Raw genomic sequence first — 22,206 nt, 5'->3', positions numbered from 1 at the left:
TGACTGAGTGTCACTCTCATTGCAAGCCATGTAAAGAAATCCCGGTACATAATTTGAGTTTAGTTGCAACAAATGCCTCAACATTTTTGTTGGCCTTCGCAACAAATTAATGTGATGCTTTGCATCATCTTTAAACATTTTTTGTATTTTTCCAAATAATGCAAGAGAAACTATTTCAAATATTTCATCACTTAATTAATTATCAAATCCTAACATTTTCGCTAGATACGTTATCCCAAGTTTAGAGCCCTAGCTACTTGATGCCATTATGGCTTACCAAGCATCAGCACAAACGGAAGGTGTCCAAATGCCAAATGAAGCTTCCATCCAACGGCATGAAGTGTTACTGTAATCTCGAAACATTTTAGCCGTTAGTGAAGTATAGCAAGTCGATCAACATATCAATCTAGAAGATCTGTCTATGAACTAGATGATGCTCACTTAAAAGACATGGATCGGTGCAAGAATTTCACAGAAAATGTAGTAGAGAGCTAGCTTGTCAAAAAAAAAATCATTATGTTTGTTTATCAAAACAAAAAAAAAAGAACGATCAACGGCCCAATTTGGACACCTAATCGATCATGGCGAGTTCATGAGCTCAATTGCAGTGTGGTTCACAGCTCAACACATGCATGAAGCTCCAATCGCCGCGGCGGCAATGTTGGCGCCAAACAGCCTCACGACGCGCGCGCCGCCGTCCGCGCAGCAATCATCGCCGTGGCCGGCGCCGCCGTCGTTCCTCTTCCGCTTCCTGCACTCGATGAACATCCGGCGCTTGACATCCACCTCCCCGTCGTCGGTGCTGGAGGAGACCGCCGCCTGCGCCTGCGAGAACGCGACGGTGTCTCCGGCGACGAGGCCCTTCTCCCTGACGAAGCAGCTCCAGCCCCGGGTGAGCACGTAGCTCTGGCTGCTGCTCCAGTACGAGTACCGGAACCGCCACACCTTCCCGCCGGCGACGTCCTCGAAGGCGAGCAGTACGGGAGGCGCCGCCTCGTCGAGCGGCGGGAAGTGCTTCTCGGCGTGCAGCTTGGGCATCACCACAGCCGGTTGAGCCGGCCGACGTCGCTCGGCGTCACCGCCTTCTCGAACAGCGCCACCCGGGGGACCAGGGCCAGGGCGTGGTCGCCGCCGCCGCCGGAGCGCAGCGCCTGCCGGAGCTCGTCGTCGTATGTGTGCTTCCGCAGCATGTCGACGACCTCGGCCTTGGGCCGCGCGGCGAGGAACGCCATCTCGGCCGCGCCGGCGGTGCCGCCGGGGAAGTTGACGAATGACGGCGCCGCCGCGGCCGCGGAAGCGGAGCGCGGCCGCGTCGTAGGCGCGCGCGGCCGCCGCCTCGTCGGCGACCGTGCCGAGCCAGACGCGCGCGTGGCGCTCGTAGATCTGCGCGCCCCACCGCGCGTTGGGCTGCGGCACCACGCCCTTGTACCGCGACGACGACTGCGCCCGAGGCGACGCCGCCGCGGCATCATCGTCGCCGTCCATCCAGTCCAGCTGCTCCACCTCTTGCGTCGACGTCGACATGATGGCGAGCTCAGGCGCACAGACCGCGCCGCCGGCGAACGAGGCCCGCTCTTTGCCACGCGCTGCGTACGGCTGGGCTCCACCGACGGTATGCTTCTTGTTTGTGAAGTGAGAGTGACCTTGTAGCTAGCTTGCATCGGTGCTCTCGACGGCAATGTCAACATTGGGTTGCATTTCATGTGCTGTATTTGCAGAGTGACTGGAACAGTTTACTAAGCTTTCTTGATACGAGTGACGTGTAATGCACGTTTTTCGAGGTACCTCCTCGGCTCCTCCGTCCAGATAACATAATGGGGTGGTATAGAATCAAAATACTGAAAACACCATTTCATAATTGTGTAATTAGTACTAAAAGTCTTAGATAAATATACAAGAATCTGTATGTAACCTCGTAGTGCAAACTGGTAAAATATAAGTCAGATAAACGGAGCACTGGATAAAGTAAGTTCTGCACTTGACTAAAGTTAGTTGGAGCACAATTTCAGCATTTGTTCTACTTAATACCAGCTTTTATACATCACAGTGCGACCGATTAATCTAGGTTTACCACCACTCCACCAGGATTGTTTTACTGACACTAGAGCCAGGTTCAGAATTGCGACTGGGTTTCAGAGTACATATATATAAAGGCCCAGCGAAAGGCACCAGGTTAACTGGTTAACTACCATTGCACTCCACTCCAAAATAGACAGCTCTGCCTAAGAACAACAAGTCTATAGGGCTGTAGTAGTCTCATAACAGGGCCTTAATTGATTCAACCAGGATGAGGCCACTGCGTTGAGCTCAACGCCTTCTCTTGCCCTTCACCTTGCTTGCGTTCCACAGCTTCAGAGCATACCGAACTGCTTCAGTCGTCTGTGCTTTAAGCCCCTCCTCGTAGTTCCACAGCTCAGGGAAAGGATCCCTCCTCCTGCCATTGACATCCTTCAGCTCATTCAGTGCCTTCGTTACCGCAGCATAGGCTTCTTCACTGCACTCCTTCAGTTCCAGGAGCTTCTTGTCATCCTCCCTGATTGCTTCCTACACGGGCACAACCGATGCTCCATTACTTTCGGCGACAAGCAGTTCATGATTATCAGTAACAGTTGAGTAGTTGACAACAGCAAAAGATTCATACCAGCGTATTTCCATCGACCATAATAGCCTTGAAAGGATTCCATTCTGGATTGCTAATTTCCTTCTGCCACTTTGAACACAGGATAGCGCTTTCCACTTCAGCATCCTCTGCAGAAAATTTCCGCTTGCACATGTTTAGAAACACTTTGGAGTCAAGCTCACCAATTCTCTTGATGCCTATCTGCGTCTGGGAACTAGTGGCGCCAGACAAACCCTGCAGGGCCTGCAATTGGGCCAAACATGAATTCTCATAAACAGCAAGTGCACGCAATGAAACTGAGAGGTACAGTGTAAAAAGTATCATACATCTATCAGCACGTCTCGAGCTTCTCGCAACTCATCACTGTTCTTGCTTTCTTTAGCAATTAAAGTTTGGTTAAAGCTTTCCACATCATTCAGTTCAGTGATCTTCTCACTGAGCTCCTCTCTTAGTTCATCTATCCTCTTGCCGGATTCAGAATCTTCATCTCCTGGCTTCAGCTCCATCACTTGTAATTTTCCCATCAAGTGCTTAATGTTTAACTCAAGATTGAGCTTCTTTTCTGACTGTATGCTCAACATCGTGAGCTTTTCTATAACAGCTTCTTTCTCTCTCTGATATTACCTCATAGCAAAACACCCACGACCATGAGTTAATCAAAAGAAAACAGCACGCAAACACATCAAGGAAACAGGAGCTAACCTTTTGTTTTTCCATAATCTTCATAACATTTTCATCAGCTTTCTGCTGCTCCAATGCGGCCAACCTAAGATGATTGGCTTTCAACGCATTCTGCACAGAAAAAAGACACATGTAAGTTGTATGCATAAAGCTGTCTAATTTTCACTCAGCATTCTGCTCCTATTACATTGCCAGATGACACCCAAAGACTGGCACTGACTTCATTCATTCACCGTGACAACATTAAAAGTTTTGCTCCATGATATCTAGCAACAAATGGTAGCTAGAAAGAGCACTGATGTTTTCTTTAAGCCCTTGTAATAGTAGAATGCAGATGGTCAGCAACAGATTATTTTCATCATTTTGACAACATATACTGCCATGGGAGACAAGAAAACTAAACACACTACACAAATTACCAAGCAGTTATGTAACTATTTTTTATTAATAAAATTGTGCCGCAGAAAATGGATCTCTCACCTTTTGCTTCTCTAACTCAAGCTCCCTACTGTTGCACTCACTTTGTGCAGACAACGCCTCAATTTGTTTGTTTCTTGTGTCAAGCTCATCCATCATTCCCTGGAGATCTGACTGTAGCTTCCGGTTCTCGTCAATAACTCTTCGTGTATTCTGTTGAGAATGCTGCCGCATCTTCATGATTTCTAGTAATAGTGAAAAAACAAAATATATGTCAGCATAACTTACCACTATATGTATATAATTACTCCAAGATGTATGCATAAATAACCAGATATTCTAGTGTACCTTGAGTATACGACTGGAGCAGTTGTTCCCTCTTCTGCATCAGTATGTCAAGTGATGCAGATCTCTTGTTGTACTCAGACTCAAGTTTCTCTAAATGCATCTCCTTTTCTTTAACTTGACAAGCCAAATTAGCCATCAGTTTGTCAGTTTTATTTGTCCCGTCCTTCACAATATCATTGAGAGTTTTAAGATCACCATTTTTTCTCAGTAGCTCACCTATTGCCCCTAGAGAATTGTAATCATCAGCCCTTGCCATCCACCCAATAGGCTCTGTACCTCCGCACTTCATTTCCTTCCAGCATCTTTTGCTGTACCCTTTCATCGTAAAGTGATTCTCAAAGGCCCGTGCGTTCCTAAAACCACTCCAGTCCTTCCCAAACTCAACAATAGCATCACGCGTGGGTCTACCTCTGTTATAGACCGGATGGACCTTAACTGGATGGAAAGATGAGAAATGCTCCTTCAGCCTATTCGCACTTTTGCCAAAGAATTCATTTGGCATATTGACTAGGATGCCCATCCAGGGCCAGACAAACTGCTCATCTCTGGTATGTTGAGGAACCTGTGGATCCATAAGCATTGGCTGCAACACTGAGCCAACTGATGATTCAGCTGCCTTACTCTTCAAATGTTTTGCAAGAGCACGGTAGTCTGCCTTCTCTTTCTCCTGCGGGTCACGTGCAGCCCCTACTCCCAAGGCATGCTGCAACAGATCATCTAGGCTGCATTCCTTCCCTTCATCTGAACGAAAGGGGCATTGGTAAACGCCTTCATCACTCATCACTTTTAAATTTCCTGACACCAGAAGCTCAAAAGTGCCATCCCCACAAGCTTCAACTTCAGAATCTCCATCCGAGGTGTAGTCCATGGCAGAAGGCGAGGGAGAAGGCCAACAACCTTGGGGCCTGAGGGGAAAAGCCATGTTATGATCTCTCAATAGTATAGTATGCTAAAGAAGCATACATAAAAAAGGATATACCACGACCACGCATAACGTAGGAGGACAGAACCGGTTAAATACATATTGAATCAGCGTTTAAACCGTAATCTAATAAGTTGAATATAGATTGAATCAGAGACGGAAGCTTAACATCATAGATTTCTACCACCCTTATAGCATCTTGCCATATCTTGCTCAAACTTGAGCCGTCACAATAGCACCACAATCTGATAAATAGTTAAATGCAACTGTTTTTTTGTTTCAACAACAGGGAGTATCCAGTGATGCATATTAGACTTGGTTACAGCAAAATTAAGCTACAGAAACTCAGTAAGCTAACCGACATGTCAAGTGCACGAGGAGGGTTGGGTTTTATATCCTAGACAAGGCACCTGACGAATTCAAGAACAGAGCACCAACAAAAGCAGAGCACCTTGGAAGCAATATACATAAACTAAGTCAACACGGCCACCCGGGTTATGCATTGATGTACTTCTTGGTTGTTTGCAAAACCCTCCTCCATCAGTACAGTAATCGATTTTACCAATCTTTTGGAAAAATGGCATCTTTCCCAGCATTCATCCCAAGAATCGATGTTCACATACATAAAGAGACGGGGTTACAAACAAAAAGAGGGGGAAATCGAAATTCTTGGCGATGAGGTGAGGTCCAAGAAAACCCCCCCAAAAAAAGGTGGTTTTTGCGGCCGCCTCCACTCCACCCCGCAAAGCACGCCGCCGGTTCGCTCGGAACAAGAGCGGTTGCGAATCCGCAGCACCGAAGCACAACTAGGAACGGGATTTTCTTCAACATTTTTAGAGGGAAAAAAGTGGAGAGAAACCCCCCCAAATAAAGCTAGGGCATTCGAGGGTTTTGCCTGAGGGGGAAATGGAATTGGGGGAGGAAGAAGAAGAGTTCGCTGCAGCGCATTCTCACCTGGAGCGGAGCGGAGCGGAGCGAAGCGATTGGGACTTCTTGTGCTGCCGCGCTCCCGCTTGCTTGGTTACTTGGCGACGATCGCTTGGGTTGGGTTCGCCGCCGGCGGCAGAGAGGGAAAGAAGAGAAAGCGAGCCAGGAGGCGGAGGCGTCCGGAGTAAAGGAACGTGTACTTCCTAGACTATAAAAAAAATGGAGAAAATAGGACAAGGCCAAGGTGGACGCAATGAAGAGCAGAGGGAGATGGATCGTACATGGACGATGGTTGGGGTCGCTTCCCTCATCCAGGATCTCGGGGAAGTGGATCAAGTTGGCTCTTGCAAATAACTTGTACAATATCTTCCTTTGACCCTTTGAACGAAATGTGGTAAATGAAAGGAAAATTTATGGACCGATCTCATTATCTCCACCTGGGGTAGCGGAAGGAATTCATGTGATGCTTTGAATTTTAGCAACGATTATTTGTTTGGTTTTTGTTGGAACTTAGGTTCGTTTGTACCTTTTAGTTTTTATAAGAAGAAAATACAATAATTTTGTAAGTACATCAGATTTTAGATACTATAAGCATATGTTTAGTTTGAGGATTGAAGTGCAATGTCGGACTGTATCCCAAAATGAGAAGATGAACTCCGATCTAGATGGATGTCATCGCTCCCTTCATCTCGCGTGCTCAAAAAACCCGTGTGCTTGAGCATGCACGCAAGCAGTTTTTATAAGAAAATATAATAATTTTGTAAACATATCGATTTTCGGAATACTATAAGCATATATTTAGTTTGATGATTAGTTTGATGATTGAAGTGGAAGGTCGGACATAAGAAGACAGACTCCGACCTAGATGGATGTCATTGCTCCCTTCGTCTCGCGTGCTTAGCATGCAGTCAAGCATGAGCGTGCCAAGCTCCACCGAGCAGGACCGTGGGTAGGAAAGGCGTTAGCTGGCGGAGGACGAGCGTGGTGCCCTAGGAAAACAATGCAAGGTGGGGCGGGCAGTGTAGGACGGCGCGGCGCAAAGCGAGACCGTGGGATGGCAGTGCTGACCTCCTTTGTGGAGAGCTCCTCGACGTGAGAGCGAGCTCGAGCTCCTCCTGAAGGGTGAGCTACGCGGTAGTCGAGGCGAGATGAGGAAGATTTGGTTTTGAAGGGGGAGAGGACCTGCAAATAAACATGTGGGGCCAGGGTGCTAAATATTCATCCACCCCTTTAACCCCTCTTACAATTGAATCCTCTGACCTAACAAGAAATGGGTTGTTCCCTTTCTATGAACATGGAGGGAACGACCGTACCATACCAACCCATGTTGTTTCAAAAATAAACAAGCGCATGCTAAAAGGTATTTAGATGTAACAAACTTTGCAGTTTTGAAAACTAGGGTTTTCTTAAACTATAGATTTAGTCTAAATGTATACATCTATTGTAGAAATAGCCTAGTCTTATGCAAAAGGCTTAATTAAGCTTTCTGTAATTTTTGTATCCACAAAAGACTTGAGGAACTGTTTGCCTAACTCTCGTTTTCTCCTATATAAAGGATCCAAAATGGTCATGGATCTTCCTCAAACAAAGCACCACGTTAACAAATAAAGAATATACTACCTCTGTATCAAAATATTTGTCGTTGTTGACTTTTTACTCGTGATGTTTCACCATTCGTCTTATTAAAAAATGTGTAAATATTATTATTTTCGTTATGACTTACTTTATCGTCGGAGCTATTTTAAGTACGACTTATCTTAACAATTTTGAATAAAACATATGCTCAACGTTGTGAGTAAATTAAAAGTCAACGGTGATAAAATTTTTGATACGAAAGGAGTATATCGGCAGCGCCAGTGGCACTAGAAAATAAAAAAAAATTGAACAGAGAAAATAATAAATGCAAATTAACACAACACTGTAATATATCGTGATAACTAGCTAGTGCGTTTGAGTAACCGGCTAACCGCTAGGTGCAGTAATCAGCGAGGCACCCCACCACCGCCAAGCTGCAGCCGGAGCCGGTCGAACTCCTCGAATCCGTCGGCGCCAATCTCAGTGAACGCCTCGATGAGCCGCGGCACGACGCCGGCGAGCGCGAGCCTCAATCCCGCCGAGCACGGCCGCCGGTCCCCGCTCTCCGCCGTGGCGCAGGCATCGGCGTCGAGCGTGCCGACGGGGCACCCCTGCATCAGGTACGCCTCGCACGCCCGGAGCACGAACCTGCCGCGGCGGCGGAAGTGTCCCCAGACGAGCGCCTCGAACCCCGCCGGCGGGCGGCGCAGCAGGTGGAGCATGGTCCGGAGCGCGAGGACGTAGGCGTTCTCGGCGTAGGGGAGCACGTCGCGCGCGCCCCCGGGCGTGCCGAGCGTCTCCTCGTAGCGGGCCTCGTTGTAGTAGGGCTGCGCGGTGAGGACGAGCACCTGCAGGACGGTCGACGCCGAAGTTGTCGAGCAGGCTCAGGCACACCGTGCCGGAGTTGTCCAGGTTGGGGTTCACGCTGAGGCCGAAGGAGTGGTGGCACACCTGCGGCGGCTCCGCGGGTACGATGCCGGCGGCAGCCGCACGTCGAAGAAGAAGAGGCCGTCCTGGTACGGCGTCCCCGCCGCGCCCACCATCGCCGCCCGGAGCAGGTCCATCCGGTCCTCGAACGCCCGCACGTAGATGGTGTCTGCAGGCAGGCATACCGTTGTCGTGAGTTTGTGACACGTGTCGTGAACAGTGTTTGATATCATCGATTACTAGCGTTAACTAGTTCATGCAAAATCTTAAGCCGATAAGAAAAGGTGGACGCACAAATTTAAACATAGTTGGTAGAAGTTTTTGACCACACAATGTACCTGGCAAGTTGTCTCGTAGAATTTTCCATTCCTTTTGCACTCTCTTGCTCCACTCCTTCCCACCACCAGCGCCCTGTGTTAAACAAATTTGAAAAAAAAATAAAATACACCAGAGGTACATCGGTGCCAGTATACGAACACTGAAAATGCATTTTTATCCATAAACTACTTAATTCATACTCCTTTACATGGGTATCTAGCTAGCGCTGATATAGTAGGCTGACTGGGCATCTTTTCTCTTATCCATCTCATCTTCCTCTCTCTCCTCCTAGCATTTCATCGAATATGCTAGGGGTGCCATGTCAGTGTGCCCGTCACCATACCATGCCAACGCTAGATGCACAATCACCGTGCCATGCCAACGCTAGACGCCCATGTGAAAGGGTATGGACTTGCGGTGAACGACTTAACAAGTTTATGAACCAAACTTTTTCAAAATTTGTGGACCTAAGTAACACCTCTTAAAGTTAATGGACCTCTCGTGCACATTACTTTGGAAAAAAAAAAAGCACAACAACCAGCTGCTATAAGCTCAACTGTTCGCAGGTTTTCATATAACTTGTACAAGTTTGTGACAAGTACAGTAACAGTACAATTCCTACAACAAAGTGGGACTCAGTTTCTCATAGATTCTGACGACTGAATCAGCTTTAAAATAAAATTGATTAGGAATGAGCACCTGCTCCATGTCGTCGAGGAAATGGTGATCTGGAGGGCTCATCAGCTGCACGACGCCGAACTGTGTGAAGTGAAACGAATCATCATCATCACCATCGACCTTCTCCAACTCAGCAGAGCCATCACCATTGAAGGAAATTGTGCGCTATGCGGTCTACCCTCTGTTCTTCTGCCTTATCCGTGGTACCGCTCACAATGCATAATGAGGCTAGAGGGTAGGGACCTATTTATAGACTCCACTTCCAGATGTAACAAATATTCCATCTGTGTGTTCCGGAGAAATCCGTGTAACTCCTGAACCATGTCACCAACCACGATCAGACAGGTCAGTTTAATGAGTCTAAAATATATTAGTCCCTAGCACACATGTGTGAGTCACGTGCCATGATCAGTTGTATATATGAGATCAATTCCAATCTGATCATGTGGGTTAACAGCCTGCAGAGCCGATCCTGCACAACAAACCCAGCTTTTCCGCCGTGCTGTACTCGGGTCAAACATGTACGTACATAATAAACATTCCAATAAAGTCGATCTCAAACTTGTTCCTCTACTGTATTCCAGCACAAACGTCCTCGGCACCTCGAGTAAAAATTCCTCAAGTTAGATTCCGCAACAATAATTCCCATGTCACTCGCATCAATAAATAATTCCACATTGAGGTGAATATATATATATATATATATATATATATATGAAATAAATGTTGATAGCCACAAATAAAAAAATCCAACATCTCCCACTTGGCTAAAACATTTCAATCAATAACCTGAAGTCCCATGTCTCTAGTATGCTTAGAAAATAATTCCTGACTAAGTGGCTTAGTCAGTGGATCTGCAACCATACTAGTACTAGGCAAATAAACTAAACGGACATTTTTGAGTCTATTTATTACATCACGAATATAATGATACCTTCTCTCAATGTGCTTACTTTTACTATGGAATTTAGGATCTTTAGAGACTTGATCGCCGCCATATTATCACAAAAAATAGTGACAGGTTGTGATGCACTTTCCACGACCTTAAGTGATGCAAGAAATTCCCTTAGCCATACGCCTTCCTTTGCTACTTCAGATGCAGCAATGTATTCAGCTTCCATGGATGAAAGAGCAACCGAATTCTACTTCTTGCTACACCAAGAAATTGCACCTCCTGCCAAAGTGAATATATAACCAGACATAGACTTCCGGTCATCCAAATCTCCTTGCCAATCAGCATCAGTATAACCCTGCAGCTGAAGATTATGACCGTTAAAATATAAAGAATAGTCCAAAGTTCCTTTGACATAACGCAGTACATGTTCGATTTGTTTCCAATGTTCTTCCCCAGGATTCTTTTGATATCTACTAAGAATTCCAATAGCATGGCTAGACTTATTTATTTTTAATTGATCACTAGAATGATCTTGGCAAGAACCAATTTACAGGCGCAGCAGCTCTTGGTGTCTCAGCGAGATAAACTGAAATCAGAGAAACCATGTAGTGCCAATTCAAGTCATTGCATCCAAATAACCATGAGATTGCATTAGCACATGGATCTTGTCTGTAAGCTGGGCATGAAAATTGCTCTCAGAACTAGGCTCAATGTCTGAACGAGGTCAGCAGGTCAGAGGGGATTTTCGAAAGAGGGAGGGAGGCAACCTGCTCCAGACCATCTACGGCCAACAATCTACCTGCACAAATCATCGGTACCTTCGTGGGAAATCAATCAAAATCAACTGAAAACACACACGGGAGAAGAATAGAGGGCACCTTGCGATGGGGGGAGAATGAGATCTCATTAATCCGAAGAAATCAAGGTGAAGGGGGCATTAGGAAGCTGCCGTGACCGAGGAAGAACTCCACAAATGCGATTCCGTTGCAGTCAACCTGGATCAGAAGGTGGAACCGGGGAGGAATTGGAGGCTTCCGCAGGGAAGGGGTATATGAACCTGCCTCCGCTGCGCTTCCATGCCGTGAGCTAGTCGAGGAGGAGGGGCGGTTGACCACACGGAGACCAGCACCTAGCTAGCCATGTGGGATCTTAATGACTTCCGGCTACCATGGCCATGCCGCCGACCTGTTCGCCGACGTCTCCGACCTCCTCGTCCGCGGCCGCCCGAAGACGACGACTCCGCGGAGGTCGTGATCATGCGCCAGTTCTTCCCGGCCCCGGCAACGGCGGAGGCTGCGGGGGATGGCGAGTGGCTGCGGAGCGCGGCGTGCTTAGGGTCTAGGAGCGGCGGCGGCGGGGGATAGCGAGCGAAGGCGGGGAGGGATGGCGAACGGCGGCGGCGGGGGATGGCGAGCGACAGCGCGCGGCGGGGGATGGCGAGCTGGGGCAGTTCTGTGACGACCGACCCCAAATCTTCCAAGTTAATCCTAATCCGAGCCCCTGGTCACCTGTCTTAGCTTTCCAAGCCTAAGTGATCAACCTCCAGACCGGTCCCGACCCCTGAGACCCGACCCCTCTCCGCTGGTCTCCAGTTCCGACCCCGCCGACCCCAACTCACCGTCGGATTCTTCTAAGTCTTTCCCAACACACCCTTTCTATCTGACCGGTGGACCCACAAGATCTTTTTCCCCAGATCTTCCGCGATAGGTGCACTCGAGTTGCATGCCTGCTTTAGAGTTCCCCTGCCGCGTGGCTCAACTTCTCCGACGCCCACCGCTCCGCCTCGTCTCTAGCCCGCGACCGAATGGATTCTCGCACCCCCTTCCCAATCGCAGCGGAAGCCCCTCTGCAACCTTTCTGCAACACCTCGCCAACCGCGCCCATCATCACATCGCCAGATCCCGGCCGCAGAGCCCGATGTCGCCCGTCTTTTCCGTCACTTCGATACAGTCGCGCCGCCTGGTCTTCGCTACCCGACGATTCCTCCTCCGCCAACCCTGACCACGGCAGCGGAAGCTCCTTTCCCCGCCCTGTCAGAAGCCGCCCGACAATCTGTTGCTCCGCGCTCGCCCGCGCGCCCGCGGCCGCCTGTCTTCTCACCTGTGCACCCTCGATTCTAGCGCCGTTAACCCGGTCACTTCCATCAACTCTACCGCACGACGACGCCCGCCTCCGCCAAATATCAACCACCGGCATACCCGCTCCTGCGCCGCCCTGACGCCAGAGCCCAATGACCGCTGGCGTCATACCCGAAGTCCTACTCCACCGCCCTCGTCGCTCAATCGCCGCCCAGGCAGAGCACTCCATTGCTATTTCCCCGGCTTTCGCGCCGCTCCCCTTCTCACTCCCGCGCCGCTTCCCTTCTCACTCCCCCGCCGCTATAAAAGGGAATGCGCGAGCCCCGCTAGAGTTCCCTTCGCCATCGCTGCCTTTCCACCATTTCTCTTGCTCCCTGTTCGAACTCCCACAGCCACCACACTAAGTTCCTGAGGAACTCTCCTCTCCGCTCCACACCGTTTTCCCCAATCCATCCAGCCGCTTGCCCCTCCGCGCTGTGTAAGAGCTTACTTGTGATCCACAAGAAGCACCGCCGCCGCCGGAGCATTGCCTGACCTAGCCGCTGTTCAAAGCCTTAGTCCCTCCGCCCAAGTCTGCTACTTCCCGACCCCAAGCTTTCCTTGTAGGAAGAAGGTAAGCTGCCGACCCCTGGTCCGCCTCGTCCGACCCTTGTCCGCTTCGCCCGACCCCTCTTATCCGCCCGACCCCGGTTCCGTCTCGCCCGGCCCTGACTGTTCCGCCGATCCTTCTCCGCCTCGCCCGAGGGCTCGGCTGTATCCTTTTTCTTCAAACCGAGGGTGTATGTGTAAAACTTGGGGACCCTTCAGCATTGAGTCTGAGGATCCCTAGCACACCAAACCCTCTAGTTTAAGGGTCAGATCATAAGTACCTTTCCTCCGACCCTTACCTCTTGATCTCCATCCACTCCCTTGAACCTTCCCACCCTCCTGCTTTTTGTCGCGAGTTTCTGGGCTCAGACTTGCGAGTGTTGCTGTTGAAATAACCGTCTATACTAACTAATGCATTGCATTCGTGTAGAGCTGCGCCTCGCCGACGGCTTCTATGAGCTGCACCCGGCGCCAGAAGACGACGGTTTAGCTGAGCTCCTGCCCTCTGAAGCCGAAGCCGCCCCAGAAGTCGAGCAATTCTCTTCCTCCTTGCTCGAAGGCAAGCCCCGGTTGCATGAAAACCCTGTGTTGTTTTACCAGACTTGTGCATGCCTTCTTTAGCATGCTTGTGCATTTACGTATAGGAGTTGTTTGGAACCCTAGATGCATAACGTAGCTCCCCTGATCTGAACACTAGCTATTGGACCGAGTAGCTGCTTGCTTAAATAGGAAGCGGTAAAAGTCGAGTGATTTCCTGTCACTCGCGAGTTGTAGGAGTTGGCTGTCTACCCTTCTGTTACAACTGTAAGGACGATGGACGGGGCAGGGTTTTGGGTAACTCTTTGGTGACCGGTTGATCGCCCCGTCTATCTATGAAACTTGACTAAGGCCCGACAGTGGTGGTGTTCGTGATCAAGTGCTTGAAAGTACTAACCTCATACTTAGTATGGGATGAGGAAGCCTAGTACCGGATTGAACCTAGACGTGAGCGGTCACCCCATTGTTCTTGGAATGGAGTTTCCCCTGCTGGATGTCGCACGTGGTGGCATGCGTGGTCACAGAACGGCAGAGGCCGGGTCTGTGGAACCTTGCACCAAAGGAAATGGGCCCGACACGGGTTAGGGGATTGATGGGGAAGACCGACAAAGGAAGCGACCTCCGTGGTGCGCGGATGTCGTGAGGTTAGGTTCACCATGCATGGTTAAAGAACTCGAATCGATTCGTCTGCCTCTCACAGTTTGAGACTGCTTGATCGCTATGTCACCCTGAGTAAATGAAAAATCTGATGATGACATGGTTTTGTTGATATATATATACCTTGGTTGATTCTATGATTGTTTAGAATAGTTGCAAACTTAGACCGGATAATGAACTTAGAACCTGAGCTAAAACTGGAAAATAAGGTTCTATTTAGTGCTTTTGGGCAAACAAAACCCTCAACCAAAAAGCCTTGCATGTCTAGTTCCGTGGAGTAGCTTTACTCCCTGTCGGTTAAGTCTTGTTAAGCTTAGTAGCTCAGCCTTGTTGTGGCTCCTGTTTTCAGGTGAAGTTGCTACTCCCGACCCTTCTTCTGCTGGCACTTGGCCGCCCCAGCTCCCTCCGGGTTGGACGGTCGAGTGGGATCCCTTCTCGGATAGCGAGGAGAGGGATCAGTGATGTCCCGGTTGGCCTCACCAGGGATGTCCGACCCTGACGCTTTGCTTCCGCTAGTGGTTTTACCTTTTGTTATTTTTGTTGAAACCTTGTAAACTCTGATGTTTATTTCATAACCAAACTAAGTGGTTAAGTTGTTAACTCGGTGGACTTGTTGTATTCTCTGGAACCGCTCACCTTAGTGTGGGTCTGCTAAAATGGTCCTGTTCAAGTGGTTAAATCGGAAGAAATCCCACGGCACTTCGTGTTTACTCGGTTTAGGCATGAGCGTCGCGTATTATGCGGCTAAATCATGTTTAATCAAGTAGATCCAAAGTGGATCCGCCACAGGTTTCTGCTAGAACGGGAACGGGAGGATGTTGACCCCACGTTCGGAGGACCTGATAAAAAAATCGAAAAACCCACGTTCGCGGAAATAAACCGGCACCGGCGACCGGCCACGCTGACCGCACCGATCGGCTCGGGTACGGAATAGATTATTTCGTACCAAGATATTGTATAGTATAATCCTATATATATATATATATATATATATATATATATATAATGATCATAATATATGATATGAAATAAATGTTGATAGCCACAGATAAAAAATCCAACAACCATCACCACCTCCTTGGCAGCAGCTCGTCAGCACAGCCACACGCTCCGTCGTCTCACGGCCATTGCCGGTGGAGTCTTCAACTTCAAGGCTCATCTCCATTGACGCCGTCGACCCACCGCCCAGAACTGGTACCTCTTTCCTCGGGCCAACACTTGGCCAGGCAGTCGGATCAATGCGTGGATAAAGGCACCCAATCGCCCCGTCGTCGTGCCATCTCGTTGATGTTCGACGCGTGCGGCGGCGGTGGCGGCGGCAGGCTCTCCTTCGTGGTTGTCCTCCTCTGCTGCCTCGACGGCGTCGTCGTCGTCCACCCAGTCGTCCATTTCCTGTTGCATCACCAGGACGTCTTCGTATTGTACAACCTCTATCTCATGCGGCAACACCTGAAATTCACCAAAAGAGTGAAGTGCTTAATTTAAAAATGTATAGTATTTTAAATTTGAACTTTCTTGTGGACATTCATTTCGAGGAGAAGCTCACCTTCGACGCGCTGCCGTCGCCCCACTTGACTTGGATATACGCGTCGCAGAAATCAACGGCATGCCCCACCCATGAAAGATCCTCGCCGCCTGATTCCGATGGCAGCAGGCGTACGACCACAGCTCCGTGCCAGATGTCATGATCGTAATCCTTGGCCAGATCGTACGCGCTCACCGTCTCGTCGCGCTCCACCTCGCTGGGCTCCTCGCCGGGCGGCGCCGGCTTGAGCCACGACACGCGCGCGGTCCGCTCCTTGCAGTCGAGGCTTCTCACGACGCCGCGGAGCCGAGCGGCCGCACCATCGTCCTGACCGCCGTCGCCGTCCACGGGCTCGACGGCGCCGCCGGTGACGCGATTTCCCGGGACGAACTCGATAACATGCGTGTCGAAGGTCGACAGCGACGCCGAGGGCACGGCGCGCTGCCGCGTGCCGTCCTGCCAGAGCACGACGGCAGTGGTGCGGGTGCCCGCGACGGACATGGGACGCTCGAACGCCGCGTGCCTCCGTCCGCGCCGCCGCTGCCGCGCCCGGCTGTGCCTCCTGAAGAACGTCTTCCTCAGCTGCTGCTGCTGCTGCTTCGTCGGTTCAAGCACAGGAGCAGACGACGGCGACGGCGACGAACTGCTGTTGCCGCTTGGATCAGCAGGCGCCACCGAGGTAGGAAGATGGTGATGATCAGACGGTGAGGCAGCATCGCCGGCGGTAGTAGTACAACTAGCCCGCCGAGGTCCATTGTGGCGGGGGTCGCGGAAGAAGCAACGGTCGCCCACGGCCCAGTGGTTGTCGGAGCGGAAGAAGGTGAGGTCGCGAGGCCTCTGCTGGTGCGGTGGCGGGGACGCCTGGGTGAGGTGCTCCTTGGCGCCGGCGCCCAGGTGCGCCGACGCCACCCACTGCACGAGCACGGCGGCCAGCTCCACCTTGGCGACGGTGCCCTGGACGTGGACGCGGCGCTTAAAGTGGCCGTTGAGCCACCGGGCGGCCTCGAAGACCTTGGCGGCGGCCCGGACGCTCCGCCCCGGATAGAAGAAGCCGTTGTGCCGTCGCATCATGAGTTTGAGGTTCTCGCGGCCGGCACACAGCTTGCCCTCCGCCGCGCGGACCCTGCAGGCAGCGCCGTCGTCGAAGAGCACGTCGACGTCGACGGACAGCTCGACGACCCGGCCGAGCCACGGCCCGGACGCGACGTAGTCGCCCATGCTGAGCTCCGTGACGCGCCGCAGCTCGGCCGTCGGCACGCCCCTGGCGACCAGGCCGCCGCCTCCGCGGCCCTCGAGCTCGACCAGGTCGACCACGGTGTCAACGCCCATCACGAGCCCGACCTGGCCGCCGGGGTCCGAGTTGGACACGACCATATGTCCCGGGCGCAGGGTGCTCCGGTCCACGACGGTGAGGTCGCCCAGCTCCGCGTGCACCTCGGCGCCGCTGACGCATATCACGGAGACCTTGCCCACCGGCGTGTCATCCCTAACGCCCACCACCCCGCGGTCTCCGTGCTCGCTGGCGTACTTGAGTACCACAAAGTCCCCATCATGAATTGGAGACACCGGCGGCGCGGCATCGCCGGCCGTCTGCCCCGCGCCAGTGTCCATTGCTTCCTCGGGATCGATGTGGACTATTTTTCTCCCCCTACCCTCTCGCTTGCCGAAGAACTACGCACGTGTCTGGATTTATAGCCGCGTGTACTTGGTCTTGTAGTCGATCAGGGTTCCGAGACTTCGATCGAGTCCGTATAGGAATACAAGAAAAATTCTCAGACCACGGTACTTTTGTAGTCGTAACACCGATGGACCGTACAAATACGTGCAATGTCCAATATCCATGGTCTAGTACAACTGTACGCAGCAGTTTGAAGGTACACGATCGATTACACATCATACACGAGTGCACGACATCTATATATCATCTTCATTCATGCGACCGGCTGCCGGCTGGCCTCCGGCAGCTCTCACCGTCGGCGAGCTGTGCCGTTGCCGTTGGAGAGCGCGTGCACGGTCTCCGACGCGTGCAGGGAGGCGGGGAAGAGCCGCCGTGCCACCGCCGTAGGCGTCGATGTCGAGGACGAGGAGCGGCTTCTTGGGGACTGGGACAGTGTTGGCGATGGTGGCAGTCCGGTAGCCGGTGAGCGCTCCCTTGCCAACCTCCAGGTGGAGGCGGAGCCGAATGCCCTCCTCGCCACCGACGGTTGCTGCTGCTGTTGCTCCGGTGTGGTCGGCTCCGACGATACCCCGGGCCTCCTTGTCGACGGCCTCCGCATGCTTCTGTCCGGCGTCTGCATCCCAAAGCAGCCGAAACCGAAATAGACAGTCTCAATATAATGATAATAATTTGACACGGTGCAGTGTAATTTAGTTACTGGTGTATGTTAATGTGCAATTATCAAACCGAAACACAGAGGCTCTCATAGGGATTTTCTGCAAAAATCCCACGAATAAACAGAGCCAAAAAGGGCAGGTGGTATGGAATGTAGGAATTTCATAGGAAAACAGTTCTAGATGACATCAAACTGATGGTAAAAACAAGTCTAACCTCTAGTTTTGGTGACAGCCCTTTCAGGAGGGCCAGCTTCCTCTCGAATGAGTTGCCTGCCATCTGCATGTGCAAGAACACAAAACCAGACAAGTCAGTCAATGAGGAGTTCATGCACTGCAGCACTGGTAAACTGGAGAGCTGTGCTTTATAATATCCCGCAATGTGTGTGCCCAGCACTTACAGATGATTGCTTTGAACTGTCCCAGTTGAAGAAGTTGGTGAAAAATGCTGGCTCATCCCCTTCTGTGACAATATACACTGTTGTTTCGATCGATCTTCTGTTCTGAAGAATACCATCCTGAAGGAACATCTGCAGAAATGTAGAAAACAAAGAGAACTGAGATATTTCACAGGGAATTGTGATTGAATGCTTATAAGAAATCAAGTTCTTAATCTCTGGTGACCTTCGCAATATCCAGTGCTTGCTCCTTGGATGTAACATCTGAGTGTAGTCCAACCCAGACATAGATTTCATCGTTGCAGTCTAGTATCAATGTCTCTTCAGTTGCCAGGTCATCCTGACAGAAGCTGAATATCTCCTTGACCTTGAAGATACGAACCAAACAAAACAGGTTACTTGATATTTGCTTTGGATTCTATTAGTTAGCCGTCTGTTTTGGAGACTCAAGTGTTCATTGCAAGGTAGCACTTACCTTGAGCCGACCTGCAAAGAGATTATACTTTAGACTTCGAGACACATCTATACAACAATACTGTCTAGAACACAATATATGATATGTGCATACCTTGTTCAAATCTACAAGCATACAGATGTGGATCTGCAGGCCAACCCTTGACATGCTTTTCTTTGGAGTATTCTGATCGTCCTCCTAACGCTTTCCAGAAGTCATCCGGTTCAGAGCCTTCTCTGACTAGCAGGGACTGTTTCAATGGCTGCAAAAATAATGCTATAATAGCTTAAAAGGGGATATACCACATGATTTTTCAATATTCATCTTGTTCGAAATTTTTTTTTCAATATTTATCAATGAGAAGAACACAAGGATTTGCTCGCAGTAATCTCCTTACACGCAACTTGTTCATCATCCTGTCAAGTATATTATGGTCGCTTGGCAAAGAGAGGCTTCCTAACCAGGTAAAGTAAGAACCTCCGTCTTGCAAAATATAACAATGTGAAGAATTAAGTGAACTCGCAACCTGCAGTTTAATTATGCAATCCATTCACAGGAAAAGGTTTAGAGCACCACCAAAGAATCAAAGAAATATATGATTCAGGCTATGAAGCTAATTGTGTGCAGGCTCCTTATTTTTTGCAGAACTCACCAAATCAACTTGAATGGCTTGCATACAATCATGTTTGAGCCCTTGAACACGGAATAGAGCGACCCCGTCCCTCTGATGAGATCCATTTCTATCACTTTTCTGTAGGACATGATTCCTATATGCAGCACTCCTGCCCCCCTGGAATGGAAAGGAGATAACAAACTCAAATATCAATATCCAAGCTATGCATCCACTCCACTCCTTACATGGTACTTGGAATGCAGAACAAAAATGTATGCATGTATGTGTGTACCATGGTACCTTGAATATGATCAGTGACTTGAAGATTGAGAAAAATAATCCAGGCTCTCTTCCCTCAAACACTTGTGCCTGCGATTACATTTGCGAATGAATTGACAACACTGTGAACGGAAGTGTGGTGACATGTGAAATTTTCAGTGGTGTAGGGCTGAAGCAGCTGACCACAACTGGATGCCCTTTTACTGAATCAGCCAGATTAGACACCAATGATGCTGTGGCCATGCTATCTTCCTGCAGGTAATGCACAGATAAGAAACATGCAGAACACTGAAAATTGCACATGTATGTGCAAACAGAGCCAAGCAATAGAACTGCATCATACAGCTGTGGACAAGGTTTCTAACAGCCTTTCCTCTGATATATGAATAGGTTCCTTGAACGGAACTACAAAGACGCACCTTTACACTGTTCTTACCAGACCAAGCAAAGAACAGATAATAGTCTTTTCCATCTTCAACATAGCTATACTGGATGATATAACTGTCTCCTGTGTACAATTGCTCCTGCTCCTCAGTGCTAAGGAGGGTTGTACAACCATGGTCCACCAGCCAAACCTGCAATACATTTTATTCGATTTTAAGATTCTGCAGACAGCTGTATATATACCAATACATAGGCAGGGCATTTTACCTTCAGACTGCCATCACAACTGATGAGCTGCTGGGGTTTATCCTCTGGAATTTCTGTGACATCGTAACCCTGATGCTTGAAAATAGCTGCACCATGATTCAGCGTAAGACTATGTCAAGGTTTCTACCAAGTTTTACATGGAAACAATTGATGGACAAATCACCATGGTCACACCTGCCACTTTCTCTCGCCCAGCATTATATAACTTCATCCCAACAATCTTAGGCCAATGCTGAAAATGAAGCTTAAATTCGACAGTTTCGTGACCTTCTGTCATTATAACTGTACGAGAGGACCTGCCTTGGGAATGCACATAATCCTAACCAAAATTAAATAGAAATTGGTTTCAGATCTACACAAGTACGTGTGCAGAATATCAGAAAGGAAAGTTATCAGATTTCATCTGGCTCACTTCTAAGGCAGTAACAGATGTCTTCCTCTCTGAAACCAGCGTTGTCATTCCCATCCATAGGAATATTTCGGTGCCGCAGTCCAGTATGTAACTTCTGTCTGAGTTCAGAATTTCTCTATCTAACAAATGTGCCTCCATGGGAACAAGGATTCTCTTGTTAATCCTGCAGGCAGCAAAGTTGCCAAATATATCAGTACCTGCAACTGAAGACTAGTTATGTCTGCATTAAGCAAGGCTACTCACCAAAAAAAGATCTTTGATGGCATATTCATTGACTCCTCACTGACTGCTTCTGATAAATCACGAGGAATAGGGGCATAACCTCCAAACAGGTTCCAGAATTCGCCAGCATCAGAGTCACCAACAAGCTTCCCATCCTCTGCAATCATTGAAAAGTAAAAAAGAATTGGAGTTCTCACCTTTCCACCCCCCACTCTTATGCAAGAAGCAACTGTATATAGGTGTACCTATCGCTGCAATTTCACATCTGCCAGAGTGTCGGTTTTCCTTCAGGTGTTTAACAACATCCAATGCTTTAGCCCTTGTCTGCACGCTGGAATTACAGCCACAGAAAATAAAGATCTTTGATGCCGTGTCCACTATAAACACCCCTTTGTGATCGAGAGAGGACCGTGAAAATGGCACCTTAGACAGCATTAGAAACACAGCAGGTTGTCTTACATCAGCATCCAGCAAAACTGAGAAATGAAGGAAAATCTTGAGATAGCAGTCCTCCTTACTTCTTTGACACGAGCAACATGCTCTCCTTCGCACCTAAACATTGTTGTCCGGCTGGATTTGTGCCCAGATCCTACCATGTGCGGAGGGGACTGGGAGTGTACCGGAATAATGCACGGTTTGAAGTATGACAAGAACTTGTCAGATTCTTCACCCTGTGTTTCCCTGTACTGGACAGCGTGGGAGCCCAGTGCCGCATCCAACTCAACAGCCTTGTCTGAGGCCATCAGATAATCTTCCTAGGTGGTCACAACCACGATGCAGAGCAGAGGACAAAAATGAAGCCATAAGCAAAAAAGCGACAGCCAAGCAGAAGTGTTGATTTGAGGGACCATTGTTGATGCAGCAGCGCACACACCTCTTTGGCCTCCTCCCCAACCCAGTAATGCACGTCGTGGATGCGAACCCCGGTTTTCAGTTCAGTTGTCTGAGAAATTCGCACAACACATGAAATCGAGCGGTGTAATTCCACACCTGGGGAAGGCAATTGGTGGAGAGATGCTTACATTCAGAATGATGTAGCAATTCCTGGAGTAGAATTTGCCGTGCTGGGGTTTCGCAACCGGGACCAGACCGCTCCCCACAATGCACCAAATGTCCAGGCCACTGGAATCAGAGCAACAATTCTTACAGCATA

The 22,206-nt window shown here is 49.5% G+C and overlaps 2 protein-coding genes and 2 pseudogenes across 5 annotated transcripts in view; all 4 read right to left on the bottom strand.

Moving 5' to 3' along the window:
- Positions 1–621: 621 nt before the first annotated feature.
- Positions 622–1,524, bottom strand: LOC101764547 (annotated as a pseudogene).
- A 592-nt stretch (positions 1,525–2,116) lies between these two features.
- On the bottom strand, positions 2,117–6,091 carry LOC101781422 (factor of DNA methylation 1). The gene is made up of 7 exons (XM_004977003.4): positions 5,943–6,091; positions 4,067–4,971; positions 3,782–3,963; positions 3,323–3,412; positions 2,947–3,234; positions 2,642–2,863; positions 2,117–2,544 (listed from the first exon to the last, which is right to left on the bottom strand). The coding sequence occupies exons 2-7, from the start codon at positions 4,932–4,934 to the stop codon at positions 2,308–2,310; spliced, it is 1,887 nt and encodes a 628-aa protein (XP_004977060.1). The 5' UTR covers positions 4,935–4,971; positions 5,943–6,091; the 3' UTR covers positions 2,117–2,307.
- A 1,806-nt stretch (positions 6,092–7,897) lies between these two features.
- On the bottom strand, positions 7,898–17,330 carry LOC101764141 (annotated as a pseudogene).
- Positions 17,331–17,446: 116 nt separating this feature from the next.
- Positions 17,447–22,206, bottom strand: part of LOC101781019 (villin-1) — a 7,512-nt gene continuing 2,752 nt past the window's right edge. For 2 of the 4 annotated variants that reach the window (XM_004977002.3, XM_022828718.1), the window contains 19 exons: positions 22,076–22,175; positions 21,928–21,996; positions 21,572–21,808; positions 21,299–21,476; positions 21,075–21,210; positions 20,832–20,994; positions 20,594–20,738; positions 20,420–20,505; positions 20,188–20,343; positions 19,952–20,020; positions 19,790–19,858; positions 19,529–19,666; positions 19,274–19,402; positions 18,991–19,138; positions 18,898–18,908; positions 18,649–18,789; positions 18,426–18,554; positions 18,242–18,304; positions 17,447–17,984 (listed from right to left, as the gene is read on the bottom strand). In XM_004977002.3, coding sequence (XP_004977059.1) covers positions 17,661–17,984; positions 18,242–18,304; positions 18,426–18,554; positions 18,649–18,789; positions 18,898–18,908; positions 18,991–19,138; positions 19,274–19,402; positions 19,529–19,666; positions 19,790–19,858; positions 19,952–20,020; positions 20,188–20,343; positions 20,420–20,505; positions 20,594–20,738; positions 20,832–20,994; positions 21,075–21,210; positions 21,299–21,476; positions 21,572–21,808; positions 21,928–21,996; positions 22,076–22,175 — 2,491 coding nt within the window. In that variant the 3' untranslated portion in view covers positions 17,447–17,660. Of the gene's footprint in view, positions 17,985–18,241; positions 18,305–18,425; positions 18,555–18,648; positions 18,795–18,897; positions 18,909–18,984; positions 19,139–19,273; positions 19,403–19,528; positions 19,667–19,789; positions 19,859–19,951; positions 20,021–20,187; positions 20,344–20,419; positions 20,506–20,593; positions 20,739–20,831; positions 20,995–21,074; positions 21,211–21,298; positions 21,477–21,571; positions 21,809–21,927; positions 21,997–22,075; positions 22,176–22,206 lie in introns of those variants that run through there. The other 2 variants (XM_022828719.1, XM_022828717.1) reach the window with 2 other exon arrangements.

This window comes from Setaria italica, chromosome VII, assembly GCF_000263155.2.
Source record: "Setaria italica strain Yugu1 chromosome VII, Setaria_italica_v2.0, whole genome shotgun sequence".
NCBI classification, from domain to species: domain Eukaryota; kingdom Viridiplantae; phylum Streptophyta; class Magnoliopsida; order Poales; family Poaceae; genus Setaria; species Setaria italica.
Note: the sequence above shows the minus strand (reverse complement) of the source record. Positions and strands in the feature narration are given on the sequence as shown.